Source organism: Balearica regulorum, chromosome 6 (assembly GCF_011004875.1).
Source record: "Balearica regulorum gibbericeps isolate bBalReg1 chromosome 6, bBalReg1.pri, whole genome shotgun sequence".
Classification (NCBI taxonomy): domain Eukaryota; kingdom Metazoa; phylum Chordata; class Aves; order Gruiformes; family Gruidae; genus Balearica; species Balearica regulorum.
This window is the reverse complement of record NC_046189.1, coordinates 9,480,391-9,495,842: the sequence shown is the minus strand read 5'-3', so window position 1 is coordinate 9,495,842 and position 15,452 is coordinate 9,480,391. Positions and strand designations below refer to the sequence as shown.

At 37.4% G+C, this 15,452-nt stretch overlaps 1 protein-coding gene across 4 annotated transcripts in view; it reads right to left on the bottom strand.

The window, feature by feature from the left end:
• Positions 1–2,833: 2,833 nt before the first annotated feature.
• Positions 2,834–15,452, bottom strand: part of MYO1B (myosin IB) — a 112,587-nt gene continuing 99,968 nt past the window's right edge. For all 4 annotated transcript variants that reach the window (XM_075756205.1, XM_075756203.1, XM_075756204.1 and 1 more), the window contains 7 exons: positions 14,355–14,429; positions 13,808–13,942; positions 12,787–12,893; positions 9,833–9,965; positions 8,115–8,267; positions 7,066–7,193; positions 2,834–4,481 (listed from right to left, as the gene is read on the bottom strand). In XM_075756205.1, coding sequence (XP_075612320.1) covers positions 4,358–4,481; positions 7,066–7,193; positions 8,115–8,267; positions 9,833–9,965; positions 12,787–12,893; positions 13,808–13,942; positions 14,355–14,429 — 855 coding nt within the window. In that variant the 3' untranslated portion in view covers positions 2,834–4,357. The remainder of the gene's footprint in view (positions 4,482–7,065; positions 7,194–8,114; positions 8,268–9,832; positions 9,966–12,786; positions 12,894–13,807; positions 13,943–14,354; positions 14,430–15,452) is intronic.

The following is a 15,452-nucleotide window of genomic DNA, read 5'->3' as shown; positions in this document are numbered from 1 at the left end:
CGTGTGCTTAAAGCAGCGACCGCTCGTACCCGTGATGTTACAGCAGAAGCAAGTGCTGCTCTGCCACCGGACTCTGGTAATGAGTTTTATTTCTTTTTCATACACTAAACCTCCCTTTACCTACCTCTCCAGGAAGAAACACTCCAGTTAGTCGTAAAATGGAAAGTCTCACTGTGACTGGGACTGACATGGGAATGCTGTTCTCTGTGAGGGAGAGTGCCACCGCTGGAATTAAGTCTCCTGGAAGTACTTAACAGATCGCACAATTTCAGGCAGACAGGTCTGTAGTGCAAATTAGCAAACGTTGTGCTGGAATGGCTACAAGATCACGCTATACGGAACCAACCTTTGGTTACATCTAACTGCAAGGTCACGAGACAGTGACGTAACATGTAATTATTTTAAACTACATGATTAAAAGCAGTATCCAGATAATTTTGATCACTTTGAGGGGTTTTACAAACATTGGTAAAGAGTTGTCCCTCCCGCTCACAGTCATATGTCTGTGTAAGCTACAAAATATGCCAGTAAGGATGGAAGCTAGCTAGGAGGAAAGCCAGGACTCATCTGTGAGTTATGCTAGAGATTACTTAAAATTCACGCTTGTCTATATTGTTATAAGTTGGCAGCATCCCCATAAAACACTTCCAGTTCTGTCATTGAAACATGTGCTTGTTGGGAAGTTCTGATGCCCAAAGCAGCACAGACCTGCGCATCTCCCTCCTGCCCATCGCCATCACACTACTACCGTGCAATCTTTTAAAATAACCACGACCATTCCCTATAGCAGATGGAAGAGAGGGTGCTCTTGAAGATTAAGGATCGAAAAGCTTAAGAATTATCAGTGGAATTTACGCCAACTGGGGAAAATGATCTCATTTCATATCAAAATTTTGAATTAATTCTTCAGGGGTTTTTTGCAGAACTGTTTGGGAAAAGGCTCTCATTTTGGCAATGAAAAGAAACCTGGATTAAAACGGATTTTACATTTTCTGATTTTACATTTAGTTTTTCTTCCATAATTTGTTACTATGAACAAAACTATATATAAATCAGGATAAAATTATTAAGGATAAAGAGAGAGAAAAAGATAAAAAGACAAAACGTGGAATATGATAGCTTTGGGGCTCCAAGCCATTTTTAAAAAATCAGGTTAATCTGGCTATTAACACTGTTCTTAGAGAATCGGTCCAAATCCTAACGTTAGGGAAGTTGAGTTTGCAGAATTTTCAGAGAAAACTATGTTGAGGAAAGGACTTGTGCTGACGAATTGCGCTGAGAAAGGTTACTGTGAATTACTGAGGAAGACATGCTGCCTCTTAAGGAATCACATACAAAATAAAAATTTCTTCTCTCTCCAAGTCACACACCAGTGTTGTGTGTATTTAACCTAAAATCCCATCACCTGCACTTTTTAGATTTGATGGCAGTAAGGAAGATACAGATATAGAGAAAGTATAGGTCAAGGAACAGAATTTTATTTGATTCTGGAAAGTATCATGCAACAAATATCTTTTTTTTTTTTTTTTAAATGAACCTTGCCCAGCTTTCAGATGACAAATTAAAATGTACAAGTAAAAGGATGCATACAGTTAGCACCATAGGAGGAATAGTCTTCTCTTTGTAACTCCATTTGATAGAAGGTTATAAAACAAAACAGTGGAAAAGAAAAAAAAAACCAAAACCCCACCTAGCTGACCTTACATTTTTATTTTCAACATCCTAGATACTTAAATCTAAACGTCAAGACACCATGACTCATCTAGCATATCTAAATAATTCATGTTCAGCCAAACTTGCTCTATACATTAAGAAATATTTAAGTGTCAACTGGTAACTATCACAAAGAACCAGCTAATATGCATGGTGAAAGTTGTAAAGGTCCAGAAAAAGAAATGAAACAATGGAAACCAAACCGAGGAATTTGCCCCTCTTCCAGTCCTTTGGAGGTATGGTTATCATGACTTGCTGCAAAGATCAAAACAAATAAAAGGGATGTGTACTGGTTCTGCCTGGAATGGACCAAATAGCCTAATATTATCCTGTAATATCCTAATTTCATGCGCCAAATATCCAGATGCACTTAACCTAAACTCTCCATTTCCTACCTGCAAGCAACTACAGGATTACGTCACACTTCAAATGTTTGTTTTCCTTACTTTTGTATTCATTTGAAATACTTGTCCCTTGTGGTTCTTACTGCAAGGCTTTCAAGATACTGAACAGTTCTACAAACCCTCCAATCTTTACCAAGCAGCAATTCTAATACAGGATTTAAGAGTTTTAAATACCATGTTATTATGTGCTGTCTTCTTAAGGCGATGGAATCATTCCGTTGAAGTATCTCAATTTTGCTTTACAAATCGATACTAAGAATTCCTTTGTAAGCATCTCTAATTACAATACATGTAAAATGATATAAATTTTACTAAACTATTAACCTGACTCAATTTTAAAAGAAGGGTTCAAACTAAGCTCACAAGGAAGAGGCAACTTTTGGTCATAGTTTGGAAAATACATCTTTTGATTACTCCCACCTGTCAAGGTCACGTGCATGGATTTTAACAGCAACGCTAAGCAACCAGTTAAAACAATTGCTTTGCATCCAAATCATAGCAAAATCATTTACTTTAATCCCAAAGCAAAATGTGGTAAAACCCAAACCAGGTGCTTTTTCAGACCGATAAGAGGTGGCCGTTAGCACTAGAACATCTCTTGCAGTAAATGCAGTTTTAACGCAGAGAGCCGACATGAACGTTAATGACCCAGAGGAGCCTTCGCAGCCATGAGTGCTTCATCGCTTTACCGCCAGGAGAGTAACGAGACTCTGCACTTTTCTTTATCTTTCCTTTATTTATGCTTGGACTTCCAGCACTGCACATCAGATACCCAGGGTCTTAATCTGTCCTATATCAGACTGCAAAAATACAATGCTTTCTCAACTGTCCTTGCATCAACAAATCAAACAGTCACATCCAACAAACCCTTCACTTGAGTAGTTACTTCTATCTAAAAAGGCATCTCTCCTCTTCAGGATTTCAACTAATGCTTCTGGCTTATAAAAGATTAAGTGCAATCAGTTACACTGAAAGTTTATAATGCAGGTCTTGATTGTATTTTCTGTGCACGCATTTACATCAGGCACACAAGTTATATAAAATAGTTTGGAGTACAAAAATATGGTTATAACATAGGAGTACCAAACAGCACAGAATTAGAACAGTTTTATTACCATAATACCAATTTATATACAGACCCCCAAATTAAGGATTTTTTTAATTCTAAGTATTCCTCCCAAATTGACAACTGTAGTGTACACTCTAAAAAACTGCAAATTAACAACACAAATCTATTTTAACCCCTACATTGTCTATGCAGGCTGCACCAATCCTCTCTCTTGCACACAAAAATGTATTATAAATAATTTCTCACAAAATGTCATGTATGCTTTATTGCACATTGTACATGCCAATATCTAAAAGAAAGGCTCAAACCTTTTGTTTGATAACTAACTGTTTAAATACCTAGCATTTACTTATGTTATGAATACTATTGCATTTTTCAGGCTCTAATCTTAACTGATAATTTAAAAGAAAAAAAGCAGAACAGAAAATATGCCTTGAACAGTACAGCTTTTGTGAAAGAAATGAGCTTTTTAAAATTTTACTGATTTCTACTGTATAAAGTCATTAAAAACATCTGACCTAACTAAAAATCCCGTTTCCAAATTTCTGCATTTTTTACTATAAAATTATGCATATAGCTGCTTGTATAATCATATATTCCTTCTGTTTTGCAGAATTAGATGCTCCTGTGCTGTATTGACTAGAAGATTGAGTTACATAGGTCCTAGTGTTAAGTACGGGAGTTAGTGTATCAGTCGGTGTTCCGCTGGTCTCCCCGGCGGTGGCAAGCGAGGAGCCCGTCAGAACACCACAACAGGTCAGTCAAAAAGACACCGGGCACAAGCGGCCATCAAGCATCAAGGCCGTGTATAGTTCCTGTTAAGCGAATCTCTAGACTAAGGAATAGGAGTAATTTATCATTAATATGTGGGTTTACGGTATGCTGCGCTAAAATATTGACCGCTAAACAAAGAGAATGATTCGTGTATGACAGATACGTGCCAGCTGATTAAAAATGCCTCACTGGGTAAAAAAAATCTGCATTTTGAGGGTTAAAACTCTGGCATGAACAAAAAGATTAAAAAGTTGATTGATCCAATGTTTTGCCAAGGGTTTCTAAAGCTATTAGCCATCAACAGCTCCAGAAAGGGATAAAAACAGCAAAACCAAACACCTAAAATTGCACTATTACAAAGAAACAAGTCCGTGAAAGGTAGAGTCACCAGCTGCAGTTAAGGGACAGCCACTTCAAGAAGCCGATTGTTTTTTCGCTTGCAAGTTGGGATGTTGCCATTTTTCTGGCTGCCTTGTATGAACTTCACACATACTTTGTCTTGTCTGAACTGGACCAGAAACCTAGGAGAGGGAATAAGATACATTTTAGTTAAAGGTGGGAAAAAACGCATGAGGAGCAGAAGCTCTTCCTGTTGGTGCTGAGCATCACTCCAAAAGATGCCATTTTTGGGTCTATATTAATAGTAAGAGTCGAGGAATTAAAAAAAAGCCATAGGTTATGGTATGGCTTGAGTCTCCTCCTTCAGGTAGCGTCTCAATTATTGCCTTTTGCCTGTAACTGTGGACCTTTTACAATAGTTAGTTTGCTATTCCTTTAGAAAGAAGGCAGTTTAAAACAGAATTTCTAATGTACCAGAAATGCAGCAAAGACTATATCCAACTGCTTCACCATCATCCAAAGGGACTCTTCTGTTTTCATGGAAGGAAGCTAAATACTTCTATAGCAACATCGGAAGCGCTGCTCTTCTGGTTTACGCTCAATTTAGTATATCTGGTATCTTAGCAGCTCTCAGATTTCTAATCCTTACTTAATCTTTACAGCCCCCTGCTATGCAATTCGGAAAATTCAATTCCTTCCCAGCAATCTCCAAATTTTGCTATTTCCTACTGTCCAGGATAAATTAATCTGGATTTGACTCTTCACTTTTTACTGGAAGAGAAATTTCATTGAATGTGGAGAATTGCTTTTAAAAAAAACCAACCCAACAGGCTCCTGTGGAGCCTCAAACTTCTCACTGATCTGGACAGCAAGATTAAAAGCACTAAAGAGGGCAGCGCTGCCTTTTGGCTCACATGCAGTGGTTGCTGACCTAAAAAGTCCTTTGTAACACAGCAGATTTTCCTTTTTAGCATCCTTAAAAAGTCCTCCAGCAGAAGCCAAAAACTTCAAAGAATTTGTTCTCCAGCCGGAAACCACAAATCAAGCTGACGGCAGAGCTCAGGGGAGGAAGTGGCCTCTCCTGCGCCGAGCTGCCCTTTGGTCCCACTTTCCTGCTGAACAGCCCAGACGCTCAAAGATTAACTTGTTCGGCGCTCCCAGCCACGCAAGCATCCAGAAAACACAAGCAGGTCTTACAGCCATCATCTCTTGTCACCGACGCTGCATTTTCCTAGACCCATTGTTCTAGTACTATATATATAAACGGTATGTCTCTTACTAGACATACCCCTGGATCAATAGCATTTTTATTTATATAAGCTCTCTTCCCAAAAAGAAGTGGCCAGTAGTCAAAGTAAGGCCACATTTTCTCCTCAATTCCTAGTTGTGCTTGTATCTAAACTCTAGTAAAGAGAACAGAGTACTGCTTCACCAACAACAGAGATGGAACTGCTAAAAAAAAAAAAGCAAATTATTTAGTCTGGATAACCTCAATAGCAATACACACTTGAATGTTTTTAATCTGCAAGACAAGGAACAAAACCACATCCCAAAATGCAAGACTCCCAGAAAACAGACTGTTTTCCAGACCTAAGGCAGGCAGTCCAGACTAGTGCAATGCATGCTTAAACTTTGTTTTAGTAGTTTATTCCTTTGTAGCCATCATTAAACTAGAAACTTACTGGGGACAGCCATGCTCTTTTAGAGGCTAAAAACATACACCCTTGAGCAAATTAAACCACATCTGGTAACAGAACAAAGGAAAATGGCAGACATCATTTTCAAGATTAGAGCAAAATTAGCCGTTATATAAACCCTCAAATCTGAACAAACTGTACTTGCCATCATGACTCTAGAACACAAGCAGTGCTGTGCAGCCAGATAAAAGGTTCAATTTTTGCCTACAGTAACTTTATTTCACTATTGTTAAAGGGTTCCAAATTTTCTTCTTTATTCAAAATTAATAAACCCACCAAATCAACACTACGGAAATCAGGGGGCACTTCACACACCAAACTGAGCGCATTACAATGGTGGAGTGAGGGACTCTTACTCAGCAGGCTTTAGGAGTTCACACACACGCACAAACATTTTCATTCCATGGCTATAAACACTGCAAGTGCAGTCCTTACTTAAGGCCAAAATATGAAACTGCACCAAGCACAAAGAAATACTAATTTGAGATGCCAGCTTTTTATCAAACAAAGCTTTTAACAACCAAAAAACCCAAAACAACAATAGGCAGTTCAAAAGACCATCAACAGGAATACTCAGAATACATTTGTCACCTTCACAAGAGAGAAGGTAGAGCTGTATAGACCTACGTTACTAGCCCCATCACTATGTGTGTTTGGGGGGGGAGCTTTTCATTCTGTTTTGGTGGTTTTCCCTAGAACTTGGCACCTGGTGTTCACTCTAATCAATAAACATCTCATAGGACTATGTGAACTTTTCACACACACACAAAATCATTCTCTCAAATGTAGTATCTCTTAATTATTTCTACAGCAGCAATTCTGCTACATAGCTCTATTTGAAACTACCTTAAGAAAAGCACATTTTCTCTAATGACTTTCAAGGAAATAAGAGCCAAAATGAATACTAGAAATGAGTACACACTGAAAATTGGATCCTTATTTACAAGTATTCTGTCAAGAGAAAAGAAGCGTTAGTTATACAACAGTTTTGTTTTTCTAACACTGGATACTTGACTTTTTAGCACATTGCATTGAAGGAAATGCAGTTTTAAGCAAACAAGAAACATACTCATCAGAAATCTCAATGTTGAGCTTTTGTTTGGTTTGGCTGAGAGTAGTGCGGTAAAGCTTAGTGGCCATTTCAATAAGGTGATCGCTGCTGAGCAGGAAATCTCCTTTACTAGCTGCTCCTGAACCCTGAAACAGAAAGAAAAGTATTTAGGACTACCAAAAACCTAGATAATGAAAAATATTAAATGCCAGCCAAGCAGGAGGAAGAGAAGGAGTCTTCTCTTCCCAGTGCGATGAAACAACAGTCTTTTGTCCTGTGAATTAAATAGGGATGCGGTGCAGTGCAGAGGATCAAAATGAAATTCACTCTCAAATAAACTACAAACCTGCTGAGAAAGTTAAAAAACCCCTTCTGACCCTAACAGAGGGTCACCTTCAGTTGTCCTACAACACTGTAATGTTTCTGTATCTCTCTCCTGGCTACTCACAATATTTTCAGAAAGGAAGAGAAACCAATTACCAACACCAGTATTAGGATGGCGGTGGTCAGTATGAAGACACTATATATGATGTTCTTCAAATCCATTTAAGTTAGAATACAAATGTCGGCTTAATGATTTTAGCAGAGCAATGCTGTCAGTGCAGTGAAGCAAATACAGCACTGAACTAAGTTCTTTAGAACTGAGTAACCAACTTAGCTGTGCTGTAACGTGGATTTCTCGGCATCACATAAAGAAGAAAGAAATATTCTGCCAGTGTGTCAGGAAGAATTGTATGAGCAGCTAAAAGAGGAAAATGCTGCCACAAGGTATCCGAACCAGATTAAAGGCCCATATTACAAATGGAAAACTCTAATCCTGAAGAGGCTACAGTGAAACATGAAATCTGATTTTCACAATTAAATGATTGTTCATAACGTAATAACTGTTCTCATCTGGCTTCAGTAGTTTTAAATCAAAGTTTTTGCAGATATGGCAAAGTTCTATAAACTTCTAAACCTACAGGCTAAAACCGCTACAATTTAATGCTACAAAACAATTAATAAACTATTTTTATATCACTGCATGTAAAACAATCATATTATTGTATTATAAAGCTGTAACCAACCTCCTTGAGGTGCACTGCAAAGAAGCCATCATTTTGGGAGCTCATGGACACTTTGGTAACATCTCCTAGTGGAACCTCTGACTTGATATTACCAGATTTTTGATCCGCAAGAAGAACATTATTTTTGGTTAATAAGAAAATCCTGGATGTAGCCTGTGAAAATGCAGAAGCACAAACCATTATCTACACAAAGAGAGAAGTGGTCGTTACTGAGCACCTACTAAGACTACAAGCAGTTCATAGAGTTAATAAGATTGGCCCACATTAGTAAACATGAACATTTGATGTTCAGTAAAAGCTGCAGATCAGTTAAAATCAGGTCAAATTTATTTATGTGTCTAAATATAGATTGAGAAGCTTAGCTCATTTGGGCACATATGCTTAGATATAAACAGTTCCTTTAATTATTAGCTTACAGTTATAAAATTCAGAAACTGAAACTCAGAAACTATGCAAATCAAGATAACCTCATTTCTCATGCTCTGTCAGTCCCCAGGAAAACCAATGTACCTTTTCAGTGATAGCTAATTCAGGACTAAGCCTCGCTATTTAGTCATCAAAACTGTGTTGCAGAACACCACAAATCGCATAGGTATTTTCAATGTTATGTTCTCCTCCCTTTATCTATTGGAATTATTCTTTAGGAGGATACACATTCATATTTTCAAAGGACAAATATTTTTAAAGCATGAATGTGTGTTCTTAAATTCATCTTAGAAAATGGTAAGAAAGAGAAATGAGAACTTAATCTACATATAACTTTTTCTCCTGTAAAATTTTAAAATTGTAAAAACAATAAAATCTTAACTATTATAATTAAGAAGTAGCTGTCTTAAGCATATAGAACTGTAGCTCATTATTAATTGTTTTGTTTTAATCTTGAGAGCTGTAGCCTACACAAGTACAGGAAAGCTATTGCCTTCATTTAATTAGTTTCTTCTAAACTGGAAAATTAACTTGGCACCAACAACAGGCAACTAATTTCACTCCTACAAATGCATAAATGACATCTACATCTGAGAAGCCGAGATCTACTACTTCTAATATTTAGACAGATATGGTGAAAACAATTACATTTACGAACAGAGGATAATACTTCCTGTTTTAATAAGTATAATTTAAATGCAAAACAACTTCTGTGTTGGCAGGATAAAAAAGTACCCCGTATATTTAACAGCTTTATTCAAATGATACAAGAAACTTGCCTCTTCATTCCAAAAAGTTTTTGATATCAATCACAAGACAGGCAAAGCTAGCAGAGCACTCACAATTTTAAAACATAATAAAATGTGAGAATCAGGAGCTTGAACGACAGTGTGAACCTTGAAAGGTTAAGTTTTCTAAATACTTGAACAAGAACAATATTCTCTAAATATTTATTTTCTTTGATTGGCAAACAGAAGATCTAAGTTTGGTACAGAGACTGCATCTAGCTGTGAATCAATACACCCTGTTACCAGTTGATGAGATGCCATTTTTGTTTGGAAAAGTCACTGCAAACTACAAACCCAAACGAGATTTTAGTAATCTTTATGTAAATTTAAAATCACTTGTGCTTAAAATCACCAGTTTACATAATTCCAACATTTCGAGTCTTGCCATGAAAAAAGGCATTTTTTTACATCTTCAGACTATTACATGACAGGAACGAAGACTCCCTCAGTTTGTTTATAACAAAAATGATCTACCCTTCTGGATAAAGGAGGCCATTTTATTACCTTCCCATTAGCTCTATTGATCTTATTCACAACTTCTGCAATAATGATCTTTTCATCCACGGCATCTTTAAGTTTTTTGTACTTGGGGTTCTTGCTGATTTCCAAGTAAGCCCCTTGGAACGGCTGCCCAACACTGCCCAACAAAAAGACAAGAGGAACATGAGATAAATCGCAGGGAAGAAGTAAACTTCAGACAACCATCACATTCTGCTTCAAGCTTCACGGAGCCAGGAGATGCACCAAATACCATTTTCAATGACTCTATACCGCCAGAAGCTTTCGTAAGCTTCGATACACCGTCTGCCAGGGAAAGCATGCAGTGTAATTGTCCTCTATCCTCTGAGAAGCCGAAAACTGCAGCCCCCCAAGCTCGGCCCTGAGACTCTTCAGGTCGGTACCACCCTTCACTCAGTGCGGTGGTGTGGGCATCAATCCGTGCTGTGCAGGCATACTGCATCAGCTGAAAATAACTTGGGAATTGCTAGAGTATTGTGGATATATCTCCCGGCACATTATCTGAGGGGAAAGAAGAAATAAGGAGGAGGGCTAATAAACAGTATGTGTATTAGAGACAGAATCTTGTACACCTTAACAGCACAGTAATGGTGAATAAAGAAACTTATCACCAAAGACAGTAATAGGATTGATTTTTTTTTTTTCCTTGCTCTGGAAACACTTTCTAATTAAATGGGCCAAATTGCTGTGAGTATCAGACACAAGTACACCCTTGCATAAGCAATCAATTTTGATTTAAAATCACATATAACAGTCTCTGTGAAAACAGAGGAAATAAAGCTTCAGCAGGACCAGCCCCTCTGCTCTTCCACAGTATTTTACAGTGACAGACAGGAACTTGCCTTCCAGATCTGCTGCTGTTTAAGTGTGTACCAGCTCTTTGTCAAGACTTGTTGCACTTCCAAATCGCCCCATCTTTACCCACCTCAGGGTTATACAGTAAGACCTTTGCTATCAGTTAAGAATTGGTGAATAGAGTTGCTGCTTGCTTTGTTTGGAAGTCACTTTAACTAATCACTTTGGTTAAATTACAGACAAAGTACTAAATGCAAAGCTTTGCCAAGACTAGAGCCCAAGAGGAACCAATGTATTATGTAGAATAGCACTACCTTTGTAATTGCATCTACGGCACACAGGGAGATGGGAGGGAAAAGGAAGGGTACTGGTATTTTAGTACTCACAAGAAGTCCCTCTCTGTTCTTAAATAATTATATTACACACGTTCTATGAATCATTATCATACTAACTAATCAGAAACTTTATACAGTAATTCCCTCCAGCCATAGGCCAATTAAAAAACCCAACAGGAGCTAATCAGCTCTGAATACAAGACAAAAAGAGATGGAAATGTTTCTAAATGAGAGCAGGGTGGGGAAAGCATTCTAACTTTCCACCATGTTGGAGCTTTAGAGTTTTTTGGTTTTATTAATTAGCATTATTAAACCATAGTCACCAAAACAGTAGATTCCCTGTGGACTGTGTCCCTAATCAAACAATGACGACCCGCAAGCTAAAACTGAAATGAATCACAGTTACCCTCTATCATATATACCACTGAAGAACATCTTGGATAAAAGTAACTCAGATATGTATTTTGCTGTATATTTCATTGTTCAGTCTTGGTGTAAAAAGTACCAAACCAGGGATATAAATAAAATTCCTTCCTTCCCAAGGAGCTCTATGCTGATCAGATGTGTACCGACTGGAAGCAAAAAACCCCTGCTTGCTCCTAGAAAAGTCTAAAGGCAGCATCTTTCTCTTTTCCCAGCAGTATAAAAAGACAGCCCAAAGCAAATAAGGAACAAACCACAAGCTAACATATACAGCCATTAAATAAGTGATCTACTGAAGGGAAGAAAGAGAAATATATACTGAGCCCATGACAGGAAAAAAATAATTTTCTCAATAAAAAATGACACAAAACAAACCAAATAAAACACACAAACAACCAAGCAGAGCTTGTCTATGCATGGAACTGCCCTCATCGGCTCCTGCAGATTCCTGTCCCTCCCTCTACTGAACCTTGCTTCTTGCTTTACGGTGCCTTGTTCCTGCTCCGCTCAAACTGTGGCTTCTAAAAGAAAACTCTTCTGAGATGGACGAGACCTTTGTTTCCAAGAAAATCAGAATTTCTAAGCTCATATTCACTTAAAAAGTTCAATTCAACTTTTCAAGGACATCGGATCTCCATTTTGTCAGTTTTATTACATGAAAAAAAAAAAGTGCATTCCTTAAGTAAAATCAGATACTACTGCATTGTCTTGAGTAACGTTAGCTCTACAGATAGCAATGACAAGAATTTGCCAGTTTTTAAGAACTCAGTAATTTGAGAAACCAGAAACCTTATTTGCAGAGATTTTACATTTTTAAAAAGTCTCCAATTAAAAACAAATAAAATTCTAAAATGGAAATGAACATATAAGCACTTTTTAAAAAAGTATCTTTTCAAAAAGATAAATACTAGTGTATCTAACTCTTAAATTTCCTAAGTCTTCTCCTTAAAGCATTATGCTGAATGCACTAAGTGTGAACATAGGAGAGGTCCCTGCACGCCTCATCTAGGAGTGACATTGCTCATTCCACTTTTATTGGTTGCAGGAACCAGCATGATGGAAACTAGGGGAAAGGGTGAGAGTTCTTCCCTTCTACAAGTTCTCCAAACTTTTACGATGTGAACAGATTATGAGGGGTTAGAACAACAAAATATCATGGCTTCTGGACAGAGGCGCTCCGAACCACAGGATTAGTGGGCTGCAACAACATCTAAGTTAGAAGCAAAATTTCCAGGATTGTAAAGTAAAATGATGGAGGGACATTGTCAAACAAGGAAAATGCACTTTCCTGCTTAAGATAAAAAAGCAAAATCTTGCTTAGTTTCCTCAGTCTATGTAAGGATACTGAATTTATTGTACGCTAAAAGCAGCAGAATAAGTCATTACCTGGCTGGATATAAAGCCTTCTTGTCCTTGAAAAGTTCACTTGCTTCCAGTTTTTCTTCATAGATAAGCTTCTGCTGATCTGTGAACTGGTCTCTGTACTTTTTACACTACAAAACATGATATATTAAACAAACAAAAAATTATCCTTCCAAATCTGATTTGAAGCACATCACCACAGACTAATGTTTGCTTATTGCTCAAGATGCACATTCTTTGTATACTTCTGAAGTGACTCAGCTCCATCCTACGTGCCACTGTGGCACAATAACAAACTGCAGAGGTGTTTCTCTCTTCACTCATTCTAAATACTTCTGAATTACACCAAAACCAGTATGTAAAACATCTCATCTAATCATGTTGCATTTGAACATGAGCTTAATCTATCAGACACCAGTCACTGGGAGACTGTGCTGAAATGATTCACATATATACATATATATAGTTCCACAATTGTGGAAGTTTATGTAAGCAGAGAGAAAGAACAAAACACAGCCGAGAGGATGAATTTTGCAGGCTCAGAAAGAAAAACTGTTCCTTGACAATTCACAGAAAACATAGCCCACAAGATCAGTAAAACATCTCATCAGCACTTATACAGTGTCTTGCTGTTCTCTCCATCCAAAGATCCAAAACAAATTTCAGCTAACCACAGTTCATAAGTAAAAAATTCCACCTGGTACTTCCAATGTTGGTCTAAGAGCTAGTCCTAGTCCTGGCCATGGACACAAGTATTACAAGCTACCAATCATCAGGCAAGGGGCATGTTGCTTTGCTGTTGAGTTAAAAGCTGATGGCAGGAAGCAATCCTCTCTCCCTAGCCCCAGAAAGGAGGCGGCAGGATAGTTATACCCCTTGCAGGCCAAAGACAATGATCAAAAGACACACTTCTTCCAAAGAAATAAAATATCCTGTCTGGAATGGGAAGAAATACATCCTAAAAACAGGCTCTTCACGAACAACACAAAACTAGTGAAAATCATGTGATAAAGTTCTGTACAGACTGGACCAGAACGTGTCCTACCCTCCACAAATGGAAAATTCTCTTTAGTTCCTTGTGAGTTGAATCCAAGAAAAGGTAAGGTCTCACTGGCCAATTTTTATCTATTGGTGATAAAGAAGGCATCTTGTTCTTCATTTCCAGGAAGTATTTCTGCATCTGTGATAAAATTGAAGCAAGATGTTTCATTAATGTTCAAATACCAGAGTTATTGAAATAAGCAAGGACAAGCAGATGCTCTGTGATTAAAAGCACAGTTACCAAACTGCAACTCTCAGCTTTAATAAATCTGAATATGGATTTAAAAAGCCAGGTATACCGAGAAATGCAGATTTACATATCATACAATTGTGGCAAATGCTCAGTTAGTGCCATTCCCACACTTCAAAATACTATTACTATCCTTTCTTTACAACATCAGAAATATTTAAGTTATCAATTTTCTATAGGCTTAGCTTGGACATTTCCTTGCAAAGACCATCAAGGCCATACTAGAGCTGTCAGTTTTGCTAGAAAAGAAAAATTTGAAACACAGAAAATGTACGTGTGCTTTGTACGGATATATACATACAAGTCTCTGAAGGGTAAATTCGTAAATTTTTCTTCCAGCATTGGCTCTGAAGAATTTCCTGTACTCTCTACGGACCTGTAAAGTTAAACAAACCCTCAAAGTGAACACAAAGAATGAATCTTTTTTCACAGGTACTCTTTTATATAGCTTTATGGCAGAAAATACTAAAAAAGCATACAAACATGCAAAGTGTTCCCTGAAAGAGGAAAACTACCTGGGTACACTTAAAATCTATGAACCAGACCATGGACCAAGAAGTCAGAAAGTTACCTCAGATGACCTCAGTATAGACATTTTCAAATTTAACAGAGTATTTTAAATACTTTCCTTTGAAAAGGCAAGATATTAAAATATTCTTGAATTCACAGCATGAATCCATTTTCATAGGTTTTTGCATAGAATTGGACTGGAAGAAGTGAGGCATCATCAGTAATACGTCTTTTTATTGTGTCCTAAGTGACGCTGAATTGATGTTAATTACATAGTTAACTCTTGGACTGTTTCTCATTTTTCTCCTTTAAGATTCTTAATACACAGAGTTTACTATAATGAAAAAGGTCATTTTTTTTTCCAGAGCAGACTTATGCATGAGAAAACTCTTTACAAAAATAGTCGTCATTCAAAAATGAGAGTAAGTTTTTGGTGTTTGATAAAAGCAGCGGTTGCTTAATGTCCGCAAGCTTGATATTTGCTACTAAAATTTATTTAAAAAAAGATTTCAAAAAAGTGATCATTGAGAACCATTTTTGCAGGTGATACTAAATTTTAATACATGCCTGTAAATGCAAGTTTCAGAGCACTTGTTTTGCCCTTGGTATTTCTATCAGTGCTAATTAGCATAGTATCTAAATTGCTCCCTTCAGAAAACCCAATCTGAGAGCAAGCACAACTGGTTTGCAGTTTCATGAGAACTCCAGGCTCACGTCAAGTCAGCTGAAACACCCCTCAACTTTTTTCAAACTTTGGCACAGCCTGCAACACACCTGTTAAAAGCTTTGAGCAAAAACCAGGGAAAACATCGTGGCTTTGCATAATTTACCCCAGAGCAAATTTTGTGGGTTTAGCTAACTCGCTATGTGTTGCACAAAATAAAGGGAA